The following is a 27,589-nucleotide window of genomic DNA, read 5'->3' on the forward strand; positions in this document are numbered from 1 at the left end:
CTAACTCGAGTTAGGGAAGGTAGTCAAGGAAATATTGTCTGAAAAAGTCTGGGTGGATCTGTAAGTTTGCTGTGAATGATTTGCAGGCTGCGATTTTGAAAGGTGGTAGGTTTTTGAATGCAGATGCAGTGGTACCTCTGGCACCTGGAAAATAGGCAACACTTCGGAAACTTTTTTCTTGAAGATTGGTGATCTGAAAGTGTACAGAATACAAATCTGAAGTCCCTATAAAATAAATGGAAGTGTGGAATTACTATTTTGCTGATAAAACCAGAAGAGAGTAGTCAATATTGTTTGACTTGAAAAACAACCACAAAATAATTTTCAGCAATTAATACCTTGAATACAAGAAGTACTTTCAATACTTTCAATAGGAAAATTATTCCATGTAAGTATGGATTTGCAACTCTAGTTGCCTCATTTGCACCTTGTAATGGATTATCTAGCATTATCTAGCATTATTACCCTCTGCTAGATAGGATGAAGGTAAGACCTGCTTGAGCGTGCCATAAGCATTAAACGTGGCTGGTGTGCCCTATCAGCAATTTGATCAGACACCCATGGAAGGAAGCAGGGCTTCAAAATTTCTATACTTGTTCTTCTAAATTCTCATTCAAGGATTAATCAATTAATCAGGAGTATCCTGGTTTGTTCTTGTTTGTTTTGTTTTTTTTTTTAAAAAAAGGCTCATGGTTTTAAATAAATGGATCTCTGTTCCCTATTCATGTTTTCAGTTTTAAATCACGGGTATAATCCATCCACCAGTGCAGTAATAATCACCTCAGGACTTTTTGGACAGAGAGTTTGCAGATCTGATCCCCACTGGTGTACAGGCCCTCAGTGTTCAGTCGATCAAACTGATAGTAAACAATTTAATATTGGGGGATGGGGGGATTTTCACATATTTCCAATTAGCTGTTTTGTAGAAAATATTCAGTGGTGTAATAATGAAGGATCCATTACTCCAAGTACTTCACACTTCATATGCCCTGTGTGAACAGAAAGCCAAGAACCCAGCAGGGCCGTGGGGGGAAAAGAGGCAGGCACATTCCTGTAGGCTCTTATCCAGGATCATTGTGAAAGGTCTCAAGCCATGAAGTTCTTGCCAGTTACTTCCCTGGGACTCTTTCCCACAGCTGATACTGAAGTTTTTTCATGATATTCATTCTGAATATAATTTTATATGTGATTTGGTAGAAGAGAAGCCACTCAGACAGAAAGATCTTTTCAATGGTGACCTTGGAATAAATCCCTGCATTGATTTGCACAATGGGAAGAGTTTTATGAGTGACAGACCAGAAGGATAACATCCCTTTCTGAACAAAAATTCTGAATCCCAGTACCTGCTTTCCAACAATTTCCCAGGCTATACCAAGCTGTAGAACAAATAAATCCAACATTTTTTTTTTTTCGTTATCTCAGTTCTTAGTCTCAGAATTGCTAAATATATTACCTGAGTAGCATTGAAAATGCAGAACAGATAGCTGAAAACAAGACTTGTTCCTTCATGACTTATTAACATGAAGTAGCCAATTGTCCAGGTGATTCCGAGCACTACCACTATAGAGGTAGTGCCGATCATCTTTTTCATAAATGAATCCTTTTTATTCCTAGAAACACACACACACAAGTTATTAATTCTTTCCCTTTGCCATTTAATAACCTTTTGAGCTTTAAACTTTCTATTTATTCAGGGCTATATTGCAAAGATGTGTTATTCAGCTGAGTTGAGAACATACACCTCCCTACATTTGTTTGACATGTCATCCAGAGAAGAAATCCAAAAAAAGAAATCTAACCAAGTTTATCAGAATAATTTGTGTTTGGAGTATGTAGCTTAGATGTATCTTTCTGTAACAAAAAAGTGAGGTCTACCAATGAAACAAGAAGCATTGAAAGTTAGCATGTTAGCTATTATAAGCTTTTTAGAAAGCTTATAACTTCAATCCAAGTATGCTTAATTTTCAATATAAGAATAAGCTGCCAGGAAATTTTGGATATCCAGTTTCTCTCAAGCCTGAGGGAAGTCAGATAAGGTACTTTGTTCCAACTGTGAAAATTCTCCATAAAAGGAATGAAGAAATGGTGCGGTTTTGTTGAACAGGTCGGTTCTGTGGCATTAATAAAAAAGCAATCCCCTTTTAAATAATACAATGTACACTGCAGAGTTGGTGACATACAGCCTGTGACAATACACAGAGTGCTGAGGTAAAACTGAGCAAGTAAATGTGCTTCAGAGCTGCTAGAGAACTGGCCTGGCATTCAGAGGTGCTGGGTCCAGAGCTTACTTGGCTGGACCCAGCTCTGCTCTCACATGGATTTAAATTGGTGCCTAAAAAAAGGGGGCAAAAGCCTGAAAAGTGTTCACTGATATGCACTTGAACAAAGTCTGACCCATTGCAACAATGGAATTCATTTTCTGACTGCTTTTAGTATACCTTTCTTTAAAACAAAAGATTTTGTCAAAAATCTGAGTTTATGGCAAGAAAGTCTGAGCTGGTGCCAAGGGACCAAGGAATACATTTGCTGAAGGATCTGAGGACTCGTATGCCATCTCACCTTGTCAAATTCTCGTTCTTCTTCCATATCACAGAGACACTGATCTTGATGAAGACGATGATGTTAAACAGGAGTATGAGTGCTACTGGCAAGAGGAATGACCACAACATGGGCTTTTGCACACTGAAATTCTGATTTTGATCCAGTGCTGCAAGCCAGCAGCTTTTAATATGAAGAGAGACCATTTCAAAAGGTTTGTTAGACACATGATTCAGAATACCAAAACAAAAACCAAAATAATACTCCACTTTTCATCCTGAAAGACCTCATAGGGCTCTCTAGGTCTTGTTAACCCATCTCTGAAAGGCAACCATTCCTTGAGAACTAAGGGCTTTCAATCATGCTTCTCTTTCTCTGGGGAATGCAAAATGATTTATCAAACTGCATAGACAAACTATAGACAAACAAACTATAATAAGGTGCAATATAGCTAATCAAATAGGTATCTGGTCACCATATGCAAGTTTATCTTTAGAGTATGTATTATAGTAGAGGTAAAGAGTAATAGGGGAGACCTAATGGAGAAAGGCTGAAACAAAAACAGGGGCAACTTCAGGACGACAGGGTTATCCTGCACTAACCTTTACCTCTGTTTATTCATTGCCAAATAATATCAAGTTAGCAGTCAACACTCGCTAAATAAGTACCGTAAGATGGCCACCACGTGGAAGGACTTTCGTGTTTACATTTCCAAAAGAAGTCTACCTTTCTTCTGTATCAGCCGCTACCACCAAGGTCCATTGTAAGCCCGAGAGCCTGCTTTGGTATGCGGGCACTCAAATACCGATACCAAAACCACAGGGTAAATAGGGATATCATTATGCTGGCCAGAAAGATTTTACATAAATGGGAGGATTAAGTTTAGGTGCTGAAATGCAGTTATGCACTCAAATGAAGGTCTTGAATTTCAGTTAGGCCAAGAGCGTCTACAGCTTCCATTTAAAGTCACTGGGGACCTCTCAGAGGATTCCAGGCAGATGTGGATCCAGTATCCTAAAGCGTTAGTAAGGAGAAACTGCAATTTCTTGTAGTGAATGTTTAGCTTGAGTGAAGAGTTTTGTTTCCTTTTAAGTACTTAGATACACAAAATCGTATACCAACAATAAATCTAGAATTGTATCAATAATAAGCCATCACAAAAGGTGGGGGATAGCAAGTGTAATAATACATGAACTTACAATTCTTCTTGACGATAGTTTAAAGCTTTGCCTTCTCTGTAAGTAGCTCCAAGTGTTACTGCAACTACTACAGCAGGGATACCTAATTAATAGGAGAGACATTAGCATTTTATTGTTCAGTCGCATAGCCATACCTCCCTTCCACACAAAAAGCTTCTTGTCTCCTAAAATCCATAGATTTTAAGAGCTCTGTTTCATCTGCGTTGCACTAAGCTAAGTGGGTTTTCCATAGCCTAGAGAAAAGGCAGGGCTGAGGGTTGTGAGCACTATTTTTCTGAGGACATCTCATGTCTATGACCTGCTGATTTTTGCCGTTAAAGAACTTCAACATGGCCTCCAGAGGCAACGCCAACGGTGACAGAGGAAACTCCTTCCTGTGCTGTAACCCACTCCCTCTTGTCAGCAGTGAGAAACTAATTCCAGAAAATTCTGCACCAAGCACCATTACATTTCGTACTAGCTTGATGCAGAGTGTCACTTTTGCCCTCCAAAAACATGGCAGTGTGGGCTTGCTTCCTCAATGCCTTTGCTTCACTTCATGTCTTCCATCTCTCCTGCCTACCTGTTTGCTAAGCAGCACATCTCACGGGAAGGAGCCTCCCATACAAGTGTTTATCTGGGAAATAAACTTGCTTCTTAAAGTCTGTTCGTCCTTCAGCCCTAATTGAGATCTTGCAGACTGCTAAGTATTTGCTGTGCTCTCAAAGTAGATCTGAAAGGCAGTGAGTCAGAATCATGCTGTTTTGGACATGTGTAACTAGTCACAGGACACAGTGAAGAACCTCATGCTGTGCTATCATGCGAATATACGTGGACCACAGTGATGTGTAGCCAGGCAGCTTTTGCTGAACATTTTCTGGCTTGCACGTGCAGTCTAAATTCTAAAGGTTTTACAGGAATTGCCTCTACCTCTGCCCAAATGCAAAACATGATAATGAAATGATCAGGATCTGAAACCACTTGGTGGATGCCATCAGACACAACACACCACACAAGATGAATACACAACGTGGAAAAGGCAGGTATTCCTGCGCTGTATTAGAAGAGGTTCTTGAAGGAGGCTGAGATTTTTACTTTACCAAGTGGGCATCTGTCTGCATTTTTTAGTCCTCCAAGTAGTTCCCTTTCAGCTTGCAATGTTGCTGCTGACTGCTGTACTGACTTAAGAACGTGCTCTTTGCTTATTAATAAATAATACATAACAAATAATGTCAGTCACTCCTTGCTTTTGGATTTATGCAAGGCTCTGGCTGAGATCATGAGCAATCTCAGAGACATCTAAATGAAGAATTTCAGTCCATATATGCAATTACTGTATCCGAAAGATTTTTTTACTTAGTTGGGAGAAACAGGTTGTTGAATGCCTTGATTTCTGTGAAATTTTCTCCTGCACATAACAGACTTATGCTGCCAGTGAACAAGCTCTCAGTTTCAGTGCTGTATCAGGACAAGGAAAAGAAGCTCAGTTTATACCAGTAGTGTGAGCAGTAACAGGAGATTATTTATTAAATCACGTTGTGCCAACCCAGAGAGACACTGGTTATAATTGCTCGCTACTGATCTCTTATCTTTACAACTCTCCCTGAATGTACTATGTACTGATACTTTGGTAAGAGTTGCCATATAGACGACTTTAAATCTTACCCCATCCGATTACTGACATGGTTAGGAGGAAGTGGCCAGGCAGGGGCTTCATGGCTCTGAGCAGCAGTAAGTACAACTGGGCAGAATTGAGTGCCGTCCACATAAAAGTCGCCAACAAAAAATAGTGCAGCAGGGCAGCCACGGTCGTACACCAGGAGTCTGCGGGGGGATCTACCATGTCTGACGTGAGTAAGGTGTTACTGGCGGTATCATATTGCTGGTAGTAGCTGGTGGTATTGCTGCCGTGATTCCTGGCATTTTGGTTTTCAATTCCAGAGATGAAGATGATGTTAAAAATGAGCATGGAGAAACAGAGACTCACTAACATCCACGTTACAGACGACTTCCGAGTTTTCCTGTTGTTAGGAATACGTTTAGGAGAAAAAAGTAGGACAAAATAAGAAAAATTGCAAATTATTTCCTCATTTCCACTGATATTAAAAGCAAGCTAGAGTGTGCAATCTTTAATACAGAGAGAAAACAAAGCAATAACTTGTTTGCAGAATTCTACACCATCATTACTCTCAGACACCTTACCAAATCCATCAGTTTTGTCTGATTTCAACTAGAACAGAAAACACCCAGCACCTGTTAGGACTGGGCCTTTTCCAACAGCAGTTGGGATGCATTTTCTTTTTTCCACTCTGCTCTTTTTAGAATCATTTTCTTCAGTGTTAAGAGGTCAAATAGCATGAGACGAGTATTTCTAAGCACTCTTCAAGGTACAACAGAGTAAAAAACCACCACTTCCAAACACTGTTTTATAAATGCATTTAAAAGGCAGAGTCTGGAAGCTCCTACAATCGTAAATACATTGACCTTGATGGAATTGCTCCAAATCTACATTAGTGCAAGCAGGATGAGAAACATGCATTCATCTATGGTAACTACAACTCTGCTGGCATGACTTCGCTCCTCGTTCAAGGGGGAATCACGTGACACAATTAATCATGGGCACGTCCATCAGGGAAGTTTGCTGTAATTGTATTTGAATTAAGTGACTCGCAGTAAAACTGTAGTACAAGCAGTGTGCATAACCTACATTGCTGTATAATCATGGTGCTTTGAAATCATTTGTCCTCTTCAGGCATTTTATAAACAGAAGGCAATAGAGTATAGAAACTGTCAAATAGACATCAGAAAGCAGAGTAAAATTTAAATAGGCTAGCAAGAAGAGAACCTGAGGAACAACATATATGCTTCTACATGAATGCTAAAAGTCTAAGCGATAAGAGTAGACTGAAGTGACTAGCCTTAAATGAAGACACCAATGTAACAGGCATACTGGTAACTGTCTAGAAGAAAGATAACTGATTAGACATCGTAATACCAGGGTACAGGGCATACACGAAAATAAAAAGGAGGTCATGCTGGTGGTGGAATACTGTTATACATTTTTAAGTGTGAGTAATGAACTGAGCACCTCAACGTGTAGCATGGACCTGTGTAGCTATAATACAGCGCTGGGTCTGTGTTGCCAACTGACTGGCCAACAGAGACATCAGCAAGGCAGCGGGGGACATGAAATGTGACAGAAATGGCAGACCACCCTTACCCCGTGTAGATGGGACAAATATCACTTTGGAACACTACCCGGACATTGAACATGGTGAAGGGAGCCCATGGTAAAAGGATCAACCCTTGACTTGATCCTCAGTAGCATACGCTGTCTGCTTTGTTATCCTGTAGCTGGTGAGCTGCCCTGTCAAAGCGATGGAAGGATTTTTCTTTTCAGCAGACATTCCCAGTGTTTCCTACAAAAGGCTTGGCCTTTTACCATACTGAGCTCTTCCATACTCTTGTTATATCATTTATTTTCAAAGCTCACATTTTTCAAGGTGGATTTATTGAATAATAATCATATCTATCTATCTCTCTCCTCACTTTTAAAGATTAACATCAATAGGAAGGTTAAATTTTCATCTAGGTGAGTGGCATGGCTGAGACTCTCATGTCTTCACTTTAACCACTGAGACACAGTTACTTCCCAAGCTAGCTACGTGATTAGCTCTTTTTTTTTTTTAATATTATTTGCTGATCAATAGTATTGCAATATGTTCTAAACTGGCTACTCTCTTTGTTTCCCTCAAACTTTATACAGAGCAAAATATTGTAACTTAGCATAAAATACTTGCAGTTTTACATCTTCACTCTTACCTAGTGAGTATTTGAAACAAAATGGTAATGACCAGTCCAGCCACGGACAATCCAACACCAACGTAAGAAATATACTCCAAAGGCTTTGCATATTTATATTTGATCTGAAAGGCCTAGAAAACAAATTGTTTCAGTTATAAGATGAGAAGAGATAAAATTCTTTCTAAAATTTGTGTTTCTAGTTGCACATAAACCCAAAAATGTTTTAGTTAAGTTATGACTGTTGCTAGCCACTGTCAAAATTTTCGGTTCACACAAATTTATTCTGGGCCTCCAAACTAGAAAAGTGTGTGAAGAACTCCAAAAAGAGGCATAACAATGTCAATCAAATATTTAGCAAAATAGCTGATTAAATTATTCATAGAAAAATGCAAGGTGACAGAGACTGGAAAAAGTAGCTTTAACTTTTCATGTTGGTGTGCGTTCTGAATTTTGGCTTCTGAGGATAAGGTCTAAGGTAAGATGTTACGAAGAATTACAAATCAAAAACCAGTCTTTGTTTGTATAGTGACAGGAAAGCAGCAAGTAAATGTCTTCAGTGAAACAGAAAATACCATTGTCTTTGCATAAAAGGATGGGAATCCCCTCTAGAATATAGTCATTTTGTGCAATAAGGACATGCGTACGATAAAGGAAAGTACAGAAAGAAGTAAATAGTAAAGTATGGAAATGCTGTTCTGTGAAGTCAGAGTAAAAAGAAACTCTGAAATCGTGGCGCTGCTGAAGTCAGCGACGACAGACATGTGATTTTATCCAGGGTGTGTTTTGTTTAGAGAAGCTGAAACAGATACTGAAAGAATAACAAATGTCAGAGAGTCATTCCTAAATAGTCTTGTTAGTACGAGAGGGCAATATCTAAAACTCAATGGCAGCAGGCTTGATATTTAGAGTGGTTGCTTTTTGTAAGCAGATAGGCAAAGGAAGTAGTTAATGCTAAATACTTCGAGTTATTTACCCAGCAGACGGCAGTGCCACAGCTAGCCCAGATCCCAGGCTACTCTACTGTTCGTCTTGGGGCACTTTAGCCGTAACACTTTTTTAACAACCAGCTGCAGCAGCGGGGGTGCAGAGCTGGAGGCTACCACGGCTGAGCAAAGGGGACGAACCGCGCCAGCCCTTTCCCCGCTGCTGGGGTGCGGAGGCAGGTCGGGCACAGCCACAGTTTCTGTCAGAGGAAAGCAGGACTGGCCAATGCGTTTAGCTTTCCAGCAGCCTGGGGGCAACTCGCACGTCCCGTTTGCCAGCTCTCCCACAGGATAGAAAAAAGTACGTGGGGACACCTTAAACCCCTGTGCCTTCCAGCTCAGCCCTCTTACGCCCTTACGTTGGCACTCTGGTCTTGCGGTTGAAAACAAACAAATCAAACAAATGAAACAAACCCCAAACTCTTCCCCTTCAAGAAAGGACAATGCCCTACCATCAGGACAGCAAAATTAGTAGTGTGGTTACACCTGCATTTCAAGAACTGGTCTCTTCTTTTCGCACAGCCGGCGGTGCTCCAGTCGTTGACAGCGTAGTCCCAAAAGACACAGGCATGATCACGCAGCTGCAGTTCGGATGTGTTGTACTAGGGATTGGGATTGCAAGGAGAAAAAGTGGCTACAGAAACATAAACAGATACGCACCAGCAAACGGCGTGCCCTGACAATTAACCTCTGAAAGCGGGGCTGACGGCTACTAAGGCATTTACGGGGTTTCCAGTAAACCTTATGAACGATATCAGTAACAGCATAATTTGGCATTTTGAACTTTGTGTGCCTTTCTCAGTCAAGATTGCCAATGGAATTACCCATTTCTGTGAATTATTCAGGTAATTATGGAGCTGAATCCACGCTGTAACAGGAAGCAAACAATGAGAAATGCCATGAATGCCCTCCCCTCCTGCAGCACAGCAGTCAGTCTGCATGCAGTCCTTTTCAGACAGCATACTTCTGCAGGCTACTGCAATTAGAACTGCTTTTTAAGAAGCAATGAGCAGCTTGAAGTGGAAATAAGTAGTGAAAGCAACAGTTCACAGTACTAGGTAGTTCAATTAGAAATGAGGAATAAAAGTAGGAGTAAAAAAAGCAATTCTAAGTTTGTTTTAGTGATTTCCTTAGAAAGGACACGTTTCCCAGATCACTTAACTGTATGGGTCCATGATTAGGGGACTGGAGCACCTCTCTTATGAAGAAAGGCTGAGGGATTTGGGTCTTTTCAGTCTGGAAAAAAGACAACTGAGGGGGGACCTTATCAATGCTTATAAATACTTAAAGGGTGGGTGTCAGGAGGATGGGGCCAGGCTCTTTTCAGTGGTGCCCAGCGACAGGACAAGAGGTAATGGGCACAAACTTGAGCATAGGAAGTTCCACCTAAACATGAGGAGGAACTTCTTTACTTTGAGGGTGGCAGAGCACTGGAACAGGCTGCCCAGAGAAGTGGTGGAGTCTCCAACTCTGGAGACATTCAAAACCCGCCTGGATGAGTTCCTGTGCAACCTGCTCTAGGTGACCCTGCTCTGGCAGGGGGGTTGGACTAGATGATCTCCAGAGGTCCCTTCCAACCCTACCATTCTGTCATTCTGTGATTCTGTGGTGATGATTACTGATCTATCATACATGTGTATTTGAGCTTAAAACCTTTGTTAAATATTGTAAGAAGCCAACTATGGTTTTCTGGAGAAACCATGCTAAACATGAGTACATATTATCTACAGATTCAGTTATTTGGGCAAATGGGCACTCACATAGAGCATTTCCTGCAAGAAAGCAGTAACATCTGAAATCACTTAATGGAGGAAGCCAAAACAAAGCACACGATGACTTTAACTGGAAGCAGGAGTTAAAAGATAGTATGAAAAATGAACACTCCCCACATTGGTGGGTGTATTGGACTATGCCAGTCATGTTCACTTTTTCTTGTTTTTGATAGTCGTATGGAAAGAAAATTTTGGTAGTCTTATGGAAAGAAAAATTGTTCTCCAGGGACCTGGCTTTTTTCATTCTTGATTTAGGATGAATCTAACCTAGGAAAAATGCACTCTGGTATACCTATAACTTTTTATGGAATGTAGTATTGCTTGCCAACATCCTAGTTTTGCAGTACTGAGTCAGTAATATCAGGTGTTAAATACAAAAGTTGAAAAATGTTTTCTATGTCATGTTATCTAAATACCCTTCGCTTATGTTGCCTGTACATCCCACAAATTTTCTCAACTGTTTATTGCCAGAAATCAAGGCAGTGTGCCAAAAAACCCCTCTCTGGTTGAGTCTCCTTCCCTAAGCCCCAAAGATAGGTAGTAGGGCAAGGGCAGCCTCTGGTTCAAACTGAACATGGCATTTCTTACGGAAGCTTACCTTGGGACTGAAGGCTATTTCAACACCGCTGAAATTTCTATTATCAATGTTGCCAGAGACGATTTGTTTGGAGAAACTACTGCGACTATGATAAATCCTTGACTGGAAGAGTTTGTCATTTTGATACAGGACAAAGCCAACTCTTCCATTGTCTGATGAACCTTCGTGAGGCAAACAGCAAAGTAGTTATGGATAGCAGATATCAGAGAAGCCTTTGAAGAAGCCTACGCTATGCTGTTTCACACATCCAGTATTTACAGCAGATTTTTGTTTAGATGTTTATTTAGAATCCAGTTAAGAAGTAGAGAAGAGCTTCTTTTTCCATGAATCTCAAGAGAGTCATCTTCAATTTTTGCTGAGTTGGAGTGTGAAAATAATTTTTACCTTTCTCTTAATGTCATTTCTAGGGAAAAATATAAAAACATACTGGTAATGAGGAAAATAATATCCTAAATCCCAATATATACACACAGTCTAAATGGCCAGGCTTTTAATAGCACTAAATAAGAAATAGTAACACCAGGGACATTTACACTTAGAATGAAGTCAGAGGACAAAAAAGGTTGGCTGGAATTTTGCCTTCAGATCCCACTTTTGGACTCTGTTTCTTTTACACTCTTCTACCAAATTAGAGACATTTCATCTAAGTGATTTAAATCACCAGTCTTAATTGTTGCTTAAGTGAGGAAGCAAAAATCCTGGTTTGTATCATGTATTTTGTTCTTGATTTTATACTTTGTCTTTAAGATCAAGAGAGACTGATTTGATCTCTCGGATTTGATCATCAAGAGAGACTGATGTAACTGTATCTACAAAATGTCATAACTGTGCATAACATTGATGAAATCTTTTTTTTTAAGACAAGCTGTACATTCAGTCTAGCTCTCTTGAGGGAAATGTTATGATATACAACCGTTAGGATAAAAACTTTAATTACAGGATCACACTGGTTTTCAACTGGATTGTTGTCTAAAGCAGTGAACAGAAAGGACAGCGGCCAATTAACGACTTTTTCAGTGGTTTTTGTAATTGTCATTGCTGGGTGTGTGGGGCTACCTGATTTATCTCTTTGAGTCTTTTCTAACCCTGCTGAGAGGATTGAATTATTCATTTCCCCGTGGGCTTGTATACGAACAGTCTTCAGCATTATGATGTCGAAGCGCCCCACAAGCTTCACCTTCATTACACTCTTGTGCTTTGTTGTCTTAGTGTTACTGTCACTATACAGAGAGACTGAGCACAAGTCTGCTGGTTTCAGATGCCCAGCCCAAAACTCTTGCGATTTTTAGCATGTCATAGAAATGCACATGTTCAAAGCTCAACTCCCTCACACCCACCAGCTTCTGCAGCAAATGAAGCAGAGGAACTATAAGTTGTTTTTTTTCTGTTTTGTTTTGCTTTGTTTTCTCCTGGGTGACACTAATTTATCCTCCAAGCACTGCAGAGTGTAAGTAATGAACATCTGGAAAAATTTTGTGTGACCATGCCACTAAAGACTATCCCAATATATAGTTGTGAGGATGTGTATGTCCTGGCTGACACCTGACAGTAGTAGTAATTTTAGTTTAAATGATTGATGTCTTTGGATTTCAGGTGAGGTACATATGTACTAGCTCTTGATCTTGATGTGTGAAGAGGTATAGTCAGAGATTCAATACATTCTCAGTTTTAGAAAATGAAACAAATGAAAAAGTCCTAAACACCAAAAGCATTCTGGCCATTACCTGTACATGTGCGTTAATCTGTAAATAAGATTATCCAGCTCATTTAACATGTGCATGTCTTGTACAAACTTATGGAATCAGCATGTATAAATAACAACATATAATTCTTTATATTGGCTAAGGAGTGGGGGGGTCCAAAGGAGACTTTTAGTGAATATTCATTCAAAATTTTCCAAGGTGCAGTTTTCAGTAGGAGAAAGAACTTACTGGTATTTATAATGTTGAACAGTATCTGAACTTCAGTACTGAGGTCACCAATAAGTCCATCGACATTTTCCTGTATTTCTAGTTTTGTGGATTGATAATATCCCGGTGCTCCATCTGCAAAAATTAGCAGTGGATGCATTAGGATTTATGGTACATACCGCCTTGCCCAGGTAAATCCAACAACACACAGAGACCTACCTCTCTGTGCCGAAAACAGAATCGTAGAGGAACTTAATTTCAGTGGAGCAGACTGGACTGCAACGTTGGGCTGCGAGACATTGGCAGTCAAAGAGAATTCCTCCATTGTTTTCGTGAGGCTGCATTGAAACAATGAGTGGGAAAAAAGTTGCCATTATTTGTTAATATACGGCTATAGGTTCCGTTTCTGAGCTTCCTCTCTGATTCAGTTTTCCAGCGGGAACTGCTCCTCCTTCCCTATCCTCATCCTTTCTCCAAAGCAGAAAAATCCAGCCAAAATTGTTTATGTTGGCATAACTCTACTGAATCAAAGAAATTGCATGTTGGAGTTGAACACTAAAAAAGTTTTGACTTGTCCATGAACCACTTTCATCCTGAAACAGAGGGGAAAATGTAGTTTACTACATCTAAAAAAAAGGCAAAAGCTAAATTTACCTTGCTGTAACATTGACAAGATTATTGTCGTTGAATTCTGTTTCGTTGGCATCCAAGAGTTGGCTCACTGTAGCCATTACTGCCACAGATGCCTGAAACAAGCAGAAAAAAAGGCAAATTCAAATGCAATTAACATAAATCACCCCCTGTGCTACATAATGGATAGGCAAAGTCAGAACACTTAATAAGCATTGCTTGAAAGTACACGCAGCAGAGTAAGCAAAGCACAGGATGCCATTTGCGAGAACACAACCTTTGTAACAATGGGTTCATAAATACCACACTTTTATTAACTTAGACAGTAAGGTTTAAATGACTAACTTGCATCAAATGATGCTCATGTAAGAAGATCAGGTATACGCAAGCCTAAACAGGTGATGAGAAACAAATTTACACTCAGATGACCCAGCAGTGATCCCACAAGTATGCACTCAAGGCCACTTAAATAACTCCGCTAAATGGCAAAGTGAAGGCGTTTGGTTGTGGTGGTATAAGAGGAAGGAGCGTGTTCCTTCTGCTGGTAGAGGGGGGACAGAATTGATATCCCAAATTTTAAGCCACAAAAGTCTTACTTTAGTCTTAATAAGTCTCACCTGGGAGTCTTCTGAAACATTTGGCTTTTTCAGAATCTGCACTGCGATGTTCGTAGCAACAGAGATGTTCTCTGTGGTCAGTTGGTCTGGCATGGAGGTGAGGATTTGAGTGTTACTTGCAATAGCTAAAACATTGCTAGAGTCCGCAGTTTCAACCTGTTAGGAGAATGACATTCAACAGAAGGAAAAGGAGAAAAAGAAAAAGAGTCAGCACTTCCATAACATTCTCACTAAAATCAAAATATACAAGTAGTTGGTGGTCTAAGTCATTTCTGTTCATGTCATGGTGGTTGCAGATTCTGTCTAGGGGATGATTTTATAGACTCCTGGAGTACCCTGGGTTGGAAGGGAGCCCTGGAGGTCCCCTGGCCCAGCAGGGCTGACTGAGACCAGGCTGCTCAGGGGCTCTCTTTGAATATCCACAACCTCCCTCAAAAATCTGCTTGTGTTTGACCAGCCTCAAAGGGGAAAAATTCTCTCTCATCTAATTGAAATTTCCCATATTGCCACTTGTCTCCATTTCTACTGATCCTAAAACTGCACACTTTGAAGAAGAGCCTGGCCCCATCATTCTCCACACCTCGCCACGAGATGTCTGTAAACAGCAGCAAGATCTCCTCTTTGTCTTGAGCCTATAAACTTCTGTACACCTTTCACTATTCTTTAAATAACCAGAATGGGATTTTTTGAAAGGCCATCAGAGGAACTTGAGAAATGTCATCTGGAATAATTGTGCTTCTCAACACAGTGCTCATGACTTAAACTGAGAACATTATCGTCACTTCAGTACTTTGTATATAGTGTCAGCTTGGAATAAATGTAGAAAAAACCAAAGAAAATATTCTGGTACTGGAGATACTAAGAATTGCTAGAAGCACTGGTTGGGTCCAGTTTGAGTCAGTTAGCACTTAATGGGTAGAGCATAAATGGCTATAGTATCTTAAAAGTCTAAATACAAAAAAAAGATGAGGCATTAGCTGTATATGAAGGTATAGCTAAGTAACAATAAGACTTAAAGAGATGGAAAATCTGCTAATCATCAGGAGAATTTCCTTTGTAGGCTATGGAGACCAACTAAACAGTGTATCAAATCATCCATCCCTTTTCTAATCCAGACAATGAATAGATTAAATTAATTGCTTCAATAACTGAATTGTTCTCAATTTGTTTATCTTGGGAAGCTATCAAAATCAAGATTAGTTCAGTCATGCACCTCTGAAGTGTTTATAAAGCTTGGAACGGTAGGAAAGAAAGGTGACTGTGTTGCATAAGGAGGAAGGAAATTTGCACTTTTAATTGCTGGAGATGCTATTATTTGACTTGAAAACATCTGCATATGCACCACGAACAAGCAGTACATCGTGAAAGCCTGTTTTCACTATTCGTACTTCTGACTTTTAGCATGACTTGTATTCAGAGTAAGTATTTGTATTTAAAAGGAATGAAATCCTTTCAAACGTGGGCTCTGGATCACTAGCATGACCACCTCCTCCTCCCAGTTCCTCGCGTTCCCCTTTGCACCCGGAGCTGCCCCGGCCTCACTAGATGGCAGCACGACATCACAACGCGTAACAAAACCCCAAATTACCAATGGCAGCAGACTAACCTTACGTGGCAGCCTTAAATTGTATCTTATTAGCATTAGAAGTAGCTACTACTAATATTAGATGTTACTTTGGAGAAGGTTTGACATTTGAACCATTTAGCGGAGGCTGTGTACTGGGAAAACTCGATCTTGATCTCAAGGGTTTCCCACCAAAGGATCCAGGCAGGCAAAGTGTTGGGTTGAACGTACAAAAATGCACGATGAAAGGGACTTCTGTTATTTAAAGGGACTGTAGCTAGTTTCTTTTTTCTTTTTCTTTTTTTTTTTTAAATTCAATTTGCACTAACGATAAGGAAACGAAGCACAGAAGCAAAAGAAGAGAAGCAGTCACTGTCTGTAATGTCCTTAGTCATGTTCAGCTCTCTGTGTTTTGTAGATATGGCAGAGCTAAAAGCCTTAAAGCAAGGCTTAGGAGTTTAAGGATTTAATCAGGAAGAGTTTGTCATTCATACAAGAGAGTTTGAATTTGAATTCTCGAGGGACCGAAGTTCAGCTGACCACAGGACTGAATGGAAGGGCTTCACTCTTAGTCCTTCCTAACATGTCAGCATCAGCATCACTTCATTCCCTCATGCCAAGTATTCCCCAAGTGTCTTCCACTTTCTCTCCAATTTGGTATCCTGGGTCAGCATCACCTCCGCTTGGAGGTTTTTTGCTGTGAACTGAGGACCTGACTGAGGAAATTGCAGGCCAGTTAAGAAATCTGAAATGGGATGCTGTGTTCAGGCAAAACCAAGCAAAATAATATAATCACTGTTGGAAATTCATCCCATTTGCAAAGCAGGCATGTGCTAAGAATGCCACTGAAAAAGGCTTTGTTTGTTCATTTTGCTTTCTGTAAAGGTTTAAGAAATGTAACACATACATACTACCTGCCTCAATTTCCTATCGCTTTTTTTTCTTGGGATGATGCAGAATCTCAGACACTGTTTAAATAGTAATTTAAGTTACCTGTGATGCTAGGGAGTCCAGATTTTCATTACAATTCAGAATTTTTGGGGGCTCTAAAGTAGGAACTCTCCCTTCTCTGAAGCACATCCGGATCGCTATTGAAGTGTTACCTGTAATTTTGTAAAAGCAGAAAGATACGCATTTAGTACGGAAGCACTCACTCCCATGCACATGACCTCATTGGTAATTAAAACTGTACTGTGGGTGTGACACCCTATCCAGTGTTATTTTCTGTTTGCATGTTGAACGTTTGTCTTTCAGTTTTACAAGTGACCATCAATTATTTAATTTGTTATTGTTCTTTTTAGAACATGTGTTTTATACTCCTATACACAATCTTGTCAGCAAGGCTGGCATTATTCATGCCAAATTCAGATAGATTTAGCTACGCTAGAGCTGCAGAAACACATCTCTTAAACAGGAGGCACAGGCACCAGCCCTGACCTAGCAGAAAGACTTTTTACCATGTTCTGAAGAACATAGTTCATATATCGTTGAAAGAAATGCAAAGAGTACGTGTAGCAGCCATGCGACGCTTACTCCTCTACAAGGTCTCTGAAAGCTGAGACAGTTCATGGAACCACAGTTGATGGAAAGCATCCTGAATCCTAATACTAAATATTAGGATATAACTAAATTATTATTCTGTCAAAAGGCTGTTCAGGAGCAGATATTGACTGACTCTCAGCCCGGTCCCAGACAGGCATGGGTACGACTGTGTGTGCGTACCTTAAATTCTCTGCGTTTGAGGTAGAAAGCTGTGTGGAAAGGTGTGCGCTCCTGCTGCCTGAGCTATGCTGTTCTGGCGTCAAACACCAACCTCTCATCTGGCCTAATAATCCGACATCTTTCACAAACCGTACATTTACTTTTGGGAAGTAGAAGTGAAAACAAAGAAACACATACCATTCACAGTATCAGGTTCACATTTTTCTATGGAGTTGCCGTATTTGCCCACTATAATCCGTTCAAAAGTAAGGTTTTTTATAATGGTTTCAGAAATGTTTGCTGTGTAAGTACTGGCTTCGCAGAAATTAACTGCACAGAAGGAAAAAAAAATATACCCAGGTCAAATATTTTTAGTTCAAGGACCGATTTTCAAAAATAAAATAGTATTGAGACAATAGAAACTCATTGAATCATTTGCCCTAAAGGAAATTAAAGCAGTTGGGTAAATATTGTCTAAAGCCAAGCTGATGAGCTGCTACGAATTATATTTATGAAGTCCCTGAAACCCTAAAAGCCCATACTTTTTGCCATCTCACCTATTTTCCCTGCCTTGGTCCTAGAAAATTTGTAAAAGATTATAAACCTTCACTCCCAGAGTCTTGTTACCCAGGCAGAAGCCAGATTTAGTAACTGAATGCCACAGTATACAGCAGGGGGCAAAAATACACATTCGCTTCAAATGGGGTTTGGACAATTAATGGGGGACGGTCCTTTGGTGACTCTGAACCATGATGGGTCGGATGCGGCTTCTGCAGATTCAGGAAGCCGCTGCCCTGCAGCCTGCTGGAAGGGGACGGGGTGGCCACCCCAAAACCCACACCTTGTCTAAGCACCTGGTACTGTCTAAAGCACCTGGTACTGTCTAAAGGCAGGATGGTGAGCTCACTGGACCCGTGGCCTGAGCCAGTCCGGCAGCCTATTGCATTCTCATGTCATACCACATTGCTATAACTTAACACAAATTTACCTTGCAACGCTGCAAGCACTTGGAAAAAATACTGCAGCAGACAGGCAGAAAATGTTTGCTTGGTCTTAGGACCTGCAACATCCTGGTTTTGCTAATTTTTGCTAATTCAGACCACGTTTCAGCTGACTGTGTCCCACCAGCAGGACTGAGTCAAAGAAGCATACTTATGGTTGGGGTCCTGGGGGAGGCTTAGTGTGGGAGACCTGGAGTGTTCTCCATGTTCTGGCACAGGCTTCCTTGCCAAGTCCCATTAACTTCCTGTGGGTCTTGGGTTCTATAGGGTCTCAGTTTCCCATGACACTTGCATTCTACAGAAATGGTTATGAACAAATAAGGATGCATGATTCTGCAAAGATTAGGTGTGCATTATAGCATCATACCTGAACCTCACTTGCCAGGAGGTGATTAGCAGAGTGAGGTTTCTCAAAAATGTGAGATGGCAAGAACCTCTGGAGGGCATCTAGGCCAAACAGAGCCTTCACATCCTCACTGGGAAACATGTTCCAGTGACACTGTTCCTTTCTAACCAAAACATTTCTCTTCATGCTTAATCTCAGCCTCTCGAACTGCAGTTTATGGCTGCTGCCCCTTGCTTTACCATCTGGTCCTACCAAGAAGAGTTTGGATTCAATGCTGTTTGCAACTCCCACAGTTTGCTGGAAGCTGCTATTAAGCTCTGCCGTCAGCCTCCTCTGCACCATGCTGGACAAGCCCAGCTCCCTCAAATGCTCCCTGTAGGCCACCTGCCCTACACCCCTCGCCGTCCTCACCAAAACCTGCTGGACTCTCTCCAGTTTCTCCAAGTCTTTTTAGCCTGGGGTCCAGGGGACAAAACTAAGCACGTATTTTGCAGTGGTGCCTCCCCAGTGTCAGGAAGGGGAGGGTAAAAGTATACATCAACTCCCTCCACGTAGCACAGCTGCTCTGCCTTGTTTGCAATGAACACACACAGTTGGCTCATATTGAACTTGGCCTCCACTGTCACTCCCATGTACTTTCCAGCAGGGCTACTCCTCAGCCAGCAAGTTCCTGGTCTGTACCAATGTCCCTGGCACGGAGATCGGCACTTGTCCTCGTTGGACACTGTGAGGTTTCTGTTGGCATGGTCCTCAGGTTTCTCAAGGTTCTTCTGCATTGAAGCTCTGCCATTAACTGTGTCAACAATACCTCCGCCCGGCCCCAGGTTTAGTATTGTCTGCAGATTTGCTGAGAGGACATGCTGTGTCGTTTTTCAGGTCTTGATGAAGACACTAAATGATACTGGCCCTAGTATCTACCAGCAAGTTACTCTACTTTTACAATATTCCAATGGAGCCACTATTCCCTACCCTTTCAGTTTGGCTGTTGAGTTCATTGTCAACCCAGCTAACGGTTCACTCATCCAACCTGTACATGTTCACCAACCGTATCAGAATTCTCAGGGAGATAGTGTCAAAGGCATCTCTAAAATCAAGGTATATTACATCTGTTTCTCTTCTGTTGTCTACATAGCCACTTATTTCATATAGAAGGCCATCAGGTTGGTCAGACATTATTTGGCCTTTGTAAATCCATGCTGATTGTTCCTGATTGTCTTCTTGTCTTTCACATGCATGGAAATAGAATCCAAGAGGATGCACTCCATAATACTTCTAGGGTCTGAGGTAAGCCTGACTGGCTTATGGTTCCCCCAGTCCTCCTTCTTGCCTTTCTTAATGGTGGGCATAATGTTGGCCTTTTTTTCAGTTCTCTGTGGCCTCCCTTGATCACCATAGGTGACAGATAGCAGACCCACGTGAAAATGGCCAGGTCTTTCAGCAGTCTTGAATGAATCCTCTCTAGACCCATGGATTTGAATACTTCTGTGGTGAACCCACCTTCCTTCTGACAGATGAAAGCCAGGAATAAGTTGCTATATTCATGCATGAATACATATGCATTAATACATGAGTACCTATTGAAGCTTTATTTTTTATCTTTCTAGTTATTCAAGCCTTGATCTGAAACTGGTTTGGGCTGGTTTTTATACATATTTATACTATTTGGTGTTGGACTTACAAAAGAGAGTCCATCTGAAATAAAATTGTTTGGTGCTTTTTTTCCCAGCGATGCAAATCTCAAATTATTGCAAATATTTTGAGTTCGGTAGAGTTGTTCCAGAATTTTAAAAAAACCCAAGCAAACCACAAGTAGGAAGAAAACCAGGCCCTTTGTTATGATCTGGAAGGAAAATAACCATGCCATAATGTACAAAAGGAGTGAAATATGAGCCAAGTGGGAATTTTCCATCACCATTGGAACAAAAGTAATTGGTTTACAAAAGTTGTCTACCCTGTACGCCCTGCTCTCTCCTGCTGGCAATAAACCAGATCACCTCCCCTATACCCCCAACACCCAACTGCACATCCTTCCAGCTTCCCCAACACTTTTAGCACTATGTTCCCACACTCTTTATCATGCCTCAGTGCCCCCCACCTCTGTGTTCTACATCCATCTTTAGATTCCCAATACATAAAATATACATCATTATTTTGTTAGCTGGTGGAGTGGAGACAAACGTCATAGGTAGTTTGGAGCTATGCATCTTAGTGGCTAGACTGGATTGACTGGCCGTGTGTCCCCCACCTCCTCTCTGCCAGCATAAGATGGGATGTATAAATGTTCCTCAGAAAAACTGAGTAAAATTCTGATTTTGTAAATGCAATAATGTCTGATAATGTTTCAAGTTAATGATGCCTTTCCAAACATTCTTACCTCATGTATTTTAATAACTACAGTTATTAAAATCTATTCTTTAAGGCAATTCACAGCAAATCAAATATAGAATGCCAGAGGATTGAACACAGGGGATTACAAAGTCATAATAATGGTTTATTTCTAATGCTGAAATCCCATCCGTGATTATTTTATTTAAGCCAACTTCTCTGAAGCGTTTTGCCCAAATGTTCCACTCCATCGCGAACCCATCCAATCTGCCATTGTCTGTTGGATGTTCTACCCATCCTGACATAAGAGAAATGACATGGGAGACCTGAAGTTTCCATCTGCCTAGGAGTCTTCACCAACAATATTTTCCTCGATGTCCTTCTGACCAAACATGTGAGTTCATTTGGCAAAGGCGCAGCTGACACATGACGGTGTATCCGTGTGTCACATAGGCCACAGTGTGGGTGGTTGGCTTGGAAAGTGTGAGCTGGGGGGTCTTACCAGCTCTGGAGATACTGCTGTTCCATGAGCTGGCACCCTGCCAGCGTCGGCTGGGAGCACCAACTTCAGTTAACAGCAGTGCAGAGATGCTGTGCTGTGGCAGAGGGGACTGAAATGGGTTCCACCAGGCCAGTGCTATGCCAGGCATTGGAAATTTGACTCATCCAAAACCAGTGCCAGGGGCAGCAGGAGCTGAGGACAGGCATTGTCCTGCAGGGTGCTGGGCTGGATGGTGTCCCTTAAACACTGGCAGATCCAGACATGGCAGTACTGGCCACTGAGGTCTGAATCAGAGTTTCAACTCACTGTGATCTTCAAACAAAGGAATTCAAACAAAGGCCAAATTGGCTAGAAACAGGCCACAGACAGTTGAAACCTGTAATGTCTTCCCCAGATATATTACTCATTTGAAAGAGCAGCAGAAGTGGGTGAAGGATGCAGCCTCACCTAGCAAAAAGAGCCACGTCACTGCTCATGGATCCGACCCTGCTCAGCAGGTCTCGGTGGGGCGGGGGGGACAGGCAAAATCAGGAGCCTCCCAGAGCAGAGGCATTCCCAGAAATGATGCCAACTGCCCATGGTGCCTGGCGTGTACTGACCTATCTCACAAAGAGATCCCACCCACTCCTCTGGGCACAGGCAGGCTCCATCCCGACAGACGCCACCGTTGAGGCAGAAGCACGGAGGTGCCACGGGTTCCGTAGTGTCTGTGTAAATAAAGAATCGAGAGATACGTATATTCATAAATACATACGTAAAAGCACTTACGTATCTGTCTAATTTGACGAAGGGAAGAAACAAGCATGATTTGTTTGAAGCTTCAGTTAAAAAATATTCAACTAGAAAAATATGTGTGACCCACAGTCTCTCCCAGGTACTCAGTCACTGGTCCCTCCTTACCCCTAAAACCTACGGCATGAATGTGAGGTCAAAGCTTTCAAAAATTAATTTGCGTTCCCTCAATGAAGTAGGTGGAAACAGTTCTGTGCAGCTGCTGGACGAGCAGGAGTGACGGTGTGGGCCTCCAGGCTGCCAAAAGCTCAAGCTGTTGAACCTGTGAAAAACCCGGATTACTTCTGCAGGATTTCACTGGAGCAAGAGGGCAAAACAGGGCCACAGATTCTCAGTGCTGGGGGACCCGGAACAGTAACAAGGACATGGATAGTCACACATCCAAGAATCAGACAGAGATACTCTGATTTAAGCTAGGCATTATAAGATAAAACAGATAAAAAACTGCATGCCTCAATCGCAGCCATAGCCTCTATCCACAGTCCAGGACAGCTGCTGATTTTTATTCTGTTTTTTAGCAGAAATAGTGGGATTTTTTTGAAGTAGTTGTTGCACAGGCTGTGGCAGCTTCAGGAAACAAATAAACACAGTATAAGGAATAGCAGAGAAATTGCAGATCTTAGAAATTTTGGAACATACCATGGTATTTGCTGTGTTCGGCAAGCTCTGAAAATGTTACGGTTTCTTAAAAAAAGTGATTGGCAAATCTTGAATGGCTAAAGGGTATTCTGCAGCAGAAATTGCAACACAGAAGGGGCTGATGGACCTCGGGCTCTGAGAGATAGGTCCAGGACCTGGAGGATCTCCACGGACCACGGCTTTGTCGCAGTTGATCTCGCCCAGTCCCTAAGTGAAGGCTGGAGTTGGAATCCTTTCCCAAAAGGTACATGGTGGAAATTGTGCACCTGTGCACTGGGTGCCGTCTGTGCCTTGAAATTATGCAGAAAACTGGAGCCCGGGACTGCCATTTGATCTGACATTGTAGTGTCTGTGTTTTGACATGCTGACAAATAAAGCCGAGCCAGAAAATTCAAAAGTAAACAGTGCTGTCAGGAACACATGTGCTGTTGTATATTTCTAATGTTCTCACTGAACTAAAAAGATTGCCTAATTTCTTACTTTTTAATGGGATTCATATAACTGGAAGATTATTGCAAACTATAGGGGATGTGCCACGTGGCGGTGGTAATTCCGTTCTTGGCACACATCGCTTGGCTCTTGCTCTTGTTGTTGCTATTTAGCACTTGTGTTTCAGGCAGTCTCAGCTACATTACAGCCAGATGTTCTATGATGAGAGTGGAATAACATCTATGTGTCGCTAGGTAATGACTCCGCTGGCCACCAGCTTTTCAAATCACATTGTCTCTCCACTGGAAATCTTACAGAAAGGAAAGGAAAACTCCTCCAGCAATTGAGATCTGGGTGGCCCAAGATAAGGAGCCGCGGAGAACGCCTGTATGTAGTGGAGTTGGGTGCCTGGTTGGGCAGCTGTTGCCCCATTGCCCAGCAGCGCTGGCTCACAAGCCGGGCACATGCATGTGGCACATGGGGCCATGGGGCAGAGGAGTGACACCGGGGCTCAGCCAGCTGCTTCGGACTGGGAGCCTGAGGACGCAGAAAATGCTGGGAAACCTGTGGCACAGCTCCAAGCCTTTATCTTGCTTGAACGTGGTCCCAAAGCAGGCAGGCAGAAGGTGACAGGGAAGGATCCCAAAACCAGGCAGGCAGCGGTGCTGCCCTGCAAATGCGCAGAGCCTGGGCTGCCTGCCAAAGAGCAGGACGGGGGAGCAGCCGGGGCAAAAGGAGTGTAAGGAAAGGGAAAGGTGAAAAGATTAGGGCTGACGCTTCTTTGAAAGCAGTAAAACAGAAAAGCACGAAGCAGTGGGGTAAAAAGTCCAGCGTTCAGCCCTGGAGGTGCAGGCGCAGCTGCCACACAGCCCGTGTAGCAGGGAGCAGGTGCCAGCAAACAGCATCAGCCTTACCTTTGCCTTCCCGAGAAGAGTCCCTCTGCAACAACAACATGACGCTTGTGGGATCTGTTAATGCTAGGCGAAACTGTGGCTCTGTTTAGTCTTTCCTTGTAACGTTTCTTAGACTACTGTTCAAGGTCTCAGGTACCCTTGTAAGGCTTTTTTTTTTTCCCACAGAGGGAAATCTCTGTCTTTCACAAATACAAATTCCCGAGCTGATTAATGCAGTCATGTCTACCCCACACACAGTAAAACTCATCAGGCTCCAGTAATTGTGGCATTGGCTTAAAATCATGGGGTTCTTCTGTTTTTATTTTAAGAGTCAGAAAACATCTTTTTTTTATTTGTCTTTGGCTTTTAAGTTTTGCAGACATTAATCATCTCAAGAATCACATAGATTTTGACCGTATATATTTTTAAACTAAAACGAAAAGATTCTTGCATAATACTATGTCGTCATGAACTGTTGGGGATTTTTTAATCAAACATCGTGGGAACAGTTAATGCTAATACTTGCAGTTAAAGTTTGGCTAAAGAAGAAACGCTGCAACTATGCACAACAAGCAATGCGTCAGATGGGCATGGAGGTATTCTCCATCCCTGAAGTAGCTGCAGTTTAAATCCAATTCCTAGCAGTACCTTTGCCTGCAGTTGTGTAAATCCTGAACATAAGCAGAGGTATCCCCAAGCTGCACCGAGGCTTAGCTCCCACCTCATCTGGATTAAGCTCCATCAAGTCAAAGAGAGCTGAGCATATACTGATATTAGCAAAGGTTATTACTGACGTATGTTACATAATTGCTGTTTACTTATGTGCCATTTCTTGGGTCGGGGTATGTTCCCTCTGTACAAACATCTAATAAATATCTTAAAGTAAATATAACATAATGTATCTTAAAGTAAATATAACATAATGTATCCTCATATGGACTTTTCCCTTGGCTTCTTGGTCTCCAATCATATCTGACTCCCTGCTGGACAAGCACCAAAGAGTATCTGATTCTTTCTATGAATTTTTGCATATAGGTCCCTGAATAATTTTGTATCGTGTCAACATAGCGAGCATTTTGCTGAGAGGAAACACTGACCACTTTTCTGCTCCAAGTTTGCACACAGAAGTGTCTTAAGGGGGTGCATTGACCTGATTTTCAGGTATAGAATGCACAAACTGATATCTCCCATATTCTTTCAACAAATTCTTCTATAATGCAAGTTGTAATGAAAACATGAACAGGTGCTACACAGCATGTTTTGCTTATATGCATGCAAGCAGATAAACAGATACAAAGCCAAATATTTCCTCTTCAAAATATAATTTACTAGACTAGCTAGAGTTTTATTTTTGTCTTTTAAAAAATAAATCACATTTCTACCAGAAGAGTGAGAGAATTTCAAGACATTTCTCAAAGCTCTATCAATCAGAGGAATCATGTACAGCGTAAACATGCTACAAGGAAAATACACCAGTGTTTGCCGTCCTATTCTGTTTTACAGCAGAATGCAAAGTTTGGGGTACTTCTTTAAACATCAGTGTAAGAAGAAAAATGTTTCCACCTAAGAAGCGTATGGCATAGATGTAATAATGTTTATCAGCAATCCAGTTTAAATACTTAAGGAAAGGAAAAAGAACCCAATGAGCTCAAATAGAGCTCAAATGGGGCAGAATTATATTTCTTACCTGCCTTAAACCTGAGGACGAGCTGCCAAATACACAGTGCCCAAAGGGTCACAGTCACTACACAACAAGTAATTCCAACCAATATTCGTTCCCAGTGGAGTGAAGGCATGTTGTGGTGCAGGCTGTCTGCTCTGCTATAAAATGGTATTGTACATTCATAACCTTGTGATGGATAAGCCATTAACTACTTGTCTACTGCTAGAACTTTAACCTTTTCTATTCCACTTAGGAAAAAAAAAAGTTTTGGTGGAGAAGTAGCACACCATTATTTCTATCATTTTCCACCCGATAAAACATTTCATTTATCAAGGCGTTAAATGTCACGTCTTCTAATTGCTGTAGAAAATGTCCCAGCTCAGACTCCCAGCTACGTTTATATTGATAAGGGCTAAGGCCCGTTATTTGAGTGCCTGGCACAGCGAACCTCTCTCCCTCCAAGTAAGGCATCCCCCATACATATATATATATAGTCCCCTGGGAACTGACTCTAGTCCTTAAACTAGACCTGTATGTGGTCTGGAGGCGGGGGTCGCTCAGCAGGCACTGGCACAACTGGGAATAAAAGATGTGTCCTCAGATTCCTGGGACATCTGATTCATCCAGAAAGGAATGGGACAGGGGAAGAAAAAGAAAATGGGCAAAAGGCACAAGTAAAATGTGAACACCACCAGAACCGCCAAATGCAGCATCTCCTTCTGCGTGCTAGCCTGTCTCCCGCTGACAAATTAAAAGCTAAGAGATGAATACCACAGTCAAAATGAAGAGGCAAACAGGGATATTTAAAGAACTAATTGGAACACTGTCATTTTTATCATCAGTGATCAGTGGATGAATCCCCTGTGTGCGAGTAGGAACAGCACCTTGCTTTTACATGGTGAGGAAAGGAGGCTTGCAGAGCTTTTTTGATTACTGAAGCACTTCCATCTCAACTTTAGAAACAGGGCTCAAAAAACTGATGTGATGTGCCAAGGATGTACAGAAATCCAGTCAAAAATGGGCTCAGGTCTCTTGGTAAGCAGCCCAATGGTCTGGCCACTAGATACCACTGATACTGCTACTGATACCACTAGATAGATACTACTGTTCCTTTAACACATTACAGGCTATTGAGATGCTTTTTCCTCTTATCAAGAAAAAGCTGAGTAAGCTAAAGTACATCTGATCTGTACATGCTATCCTCTATACCGAGGAAAGCACCTAAGGACATAGGAAAGACTGAGGCAATGCTGAAATAATTAAGATTACATTTACAAACGGGAGCTCCAGAATTGTTAATATGCTTCTTCAGACATCCAAATGTCTTACCAATCTGCTCGCAGAGGTTTTAGTTAAGGACAGGCTGTGCCACCACACCAGTGACTGGCACTGGGACAAACCCCCAGGCAGGACAGGGCTGGCTGCTGTCTGTCAGGGGCATCTGTTTGGCTGGGGATCTGCCTGTCCACCTACCGTAGCCGTTGGGTTATGAGTGTGTCTCTCATCCTAGATCTTTCACTCTCCATGTTATTCTCGTTAGCATGGAAAACAAAGAAGGGAAAAGGTCCTCTGTGCTGGGATCAGCACAGGAACAGGAGGAGGGTATGGGGACTGTGGCACATAGATGCTGGGCGAGACAGAGCCAGAGGGTGGGAGGAAACAGCGGTCTCCCTGACACAGAGGGGATGTTTGAGCCTTTTAACT

At 41.8% G+C, this 27,589-nt stretch overlaps 1 protein-coding gene across 1 annotated transcript; it reads right to left on the reverse strand.

Moving 5' to 3' along the window:
* On the reverse strand, positions 1-26,018 carry ADGRG7 (adhesion G protein-coupled receptor G7). Its single transcript, XM_063347442.1, has 16 exons — positions 25,910-26,018; positions 22,069-22,176; positions 17,494-17,625; positions 16,588-16,697; positions 14,031-14,186; positions 13,438-13,529; positions 13,003-13,121; positions 12,805-12,918; positions 10,874-11,034; positions 8,956-9,105; positions 7,539-7,651; positions 5,382-5,737; positions 3,738-3,819; positions 2,560-2,721; positions 1,454-1,610; positions 1-225 (listed from the first exon to the last, which is right to left on the reverse strand). The coding sequence occupies exons 1-16, from the start codon at positions 26,016-26,018 to the stop codon at positions 1-3; spliced, it is 2,346 nt and encodes a 781-aa protein (XP_063203512.1).
* Between the last annotated feature and the right edge of the window lie 1,571 nt (positions 26,019-27,589).

Source organism: Chroicocephalus ridibundus, chromosome 1 (assembly GCF_963924245.1).
Source record: "Chroicocephalus ridibundus chromosome 1, bChrRid1.1, whole genome shotgun sequence".
Taxonomy (NCBI): Eukaryota; Metazoa; Chordata; class Aves; order Charadriiformes; family Laridae; genus Chroicocephalus; species Chroicocephalus ridibundus.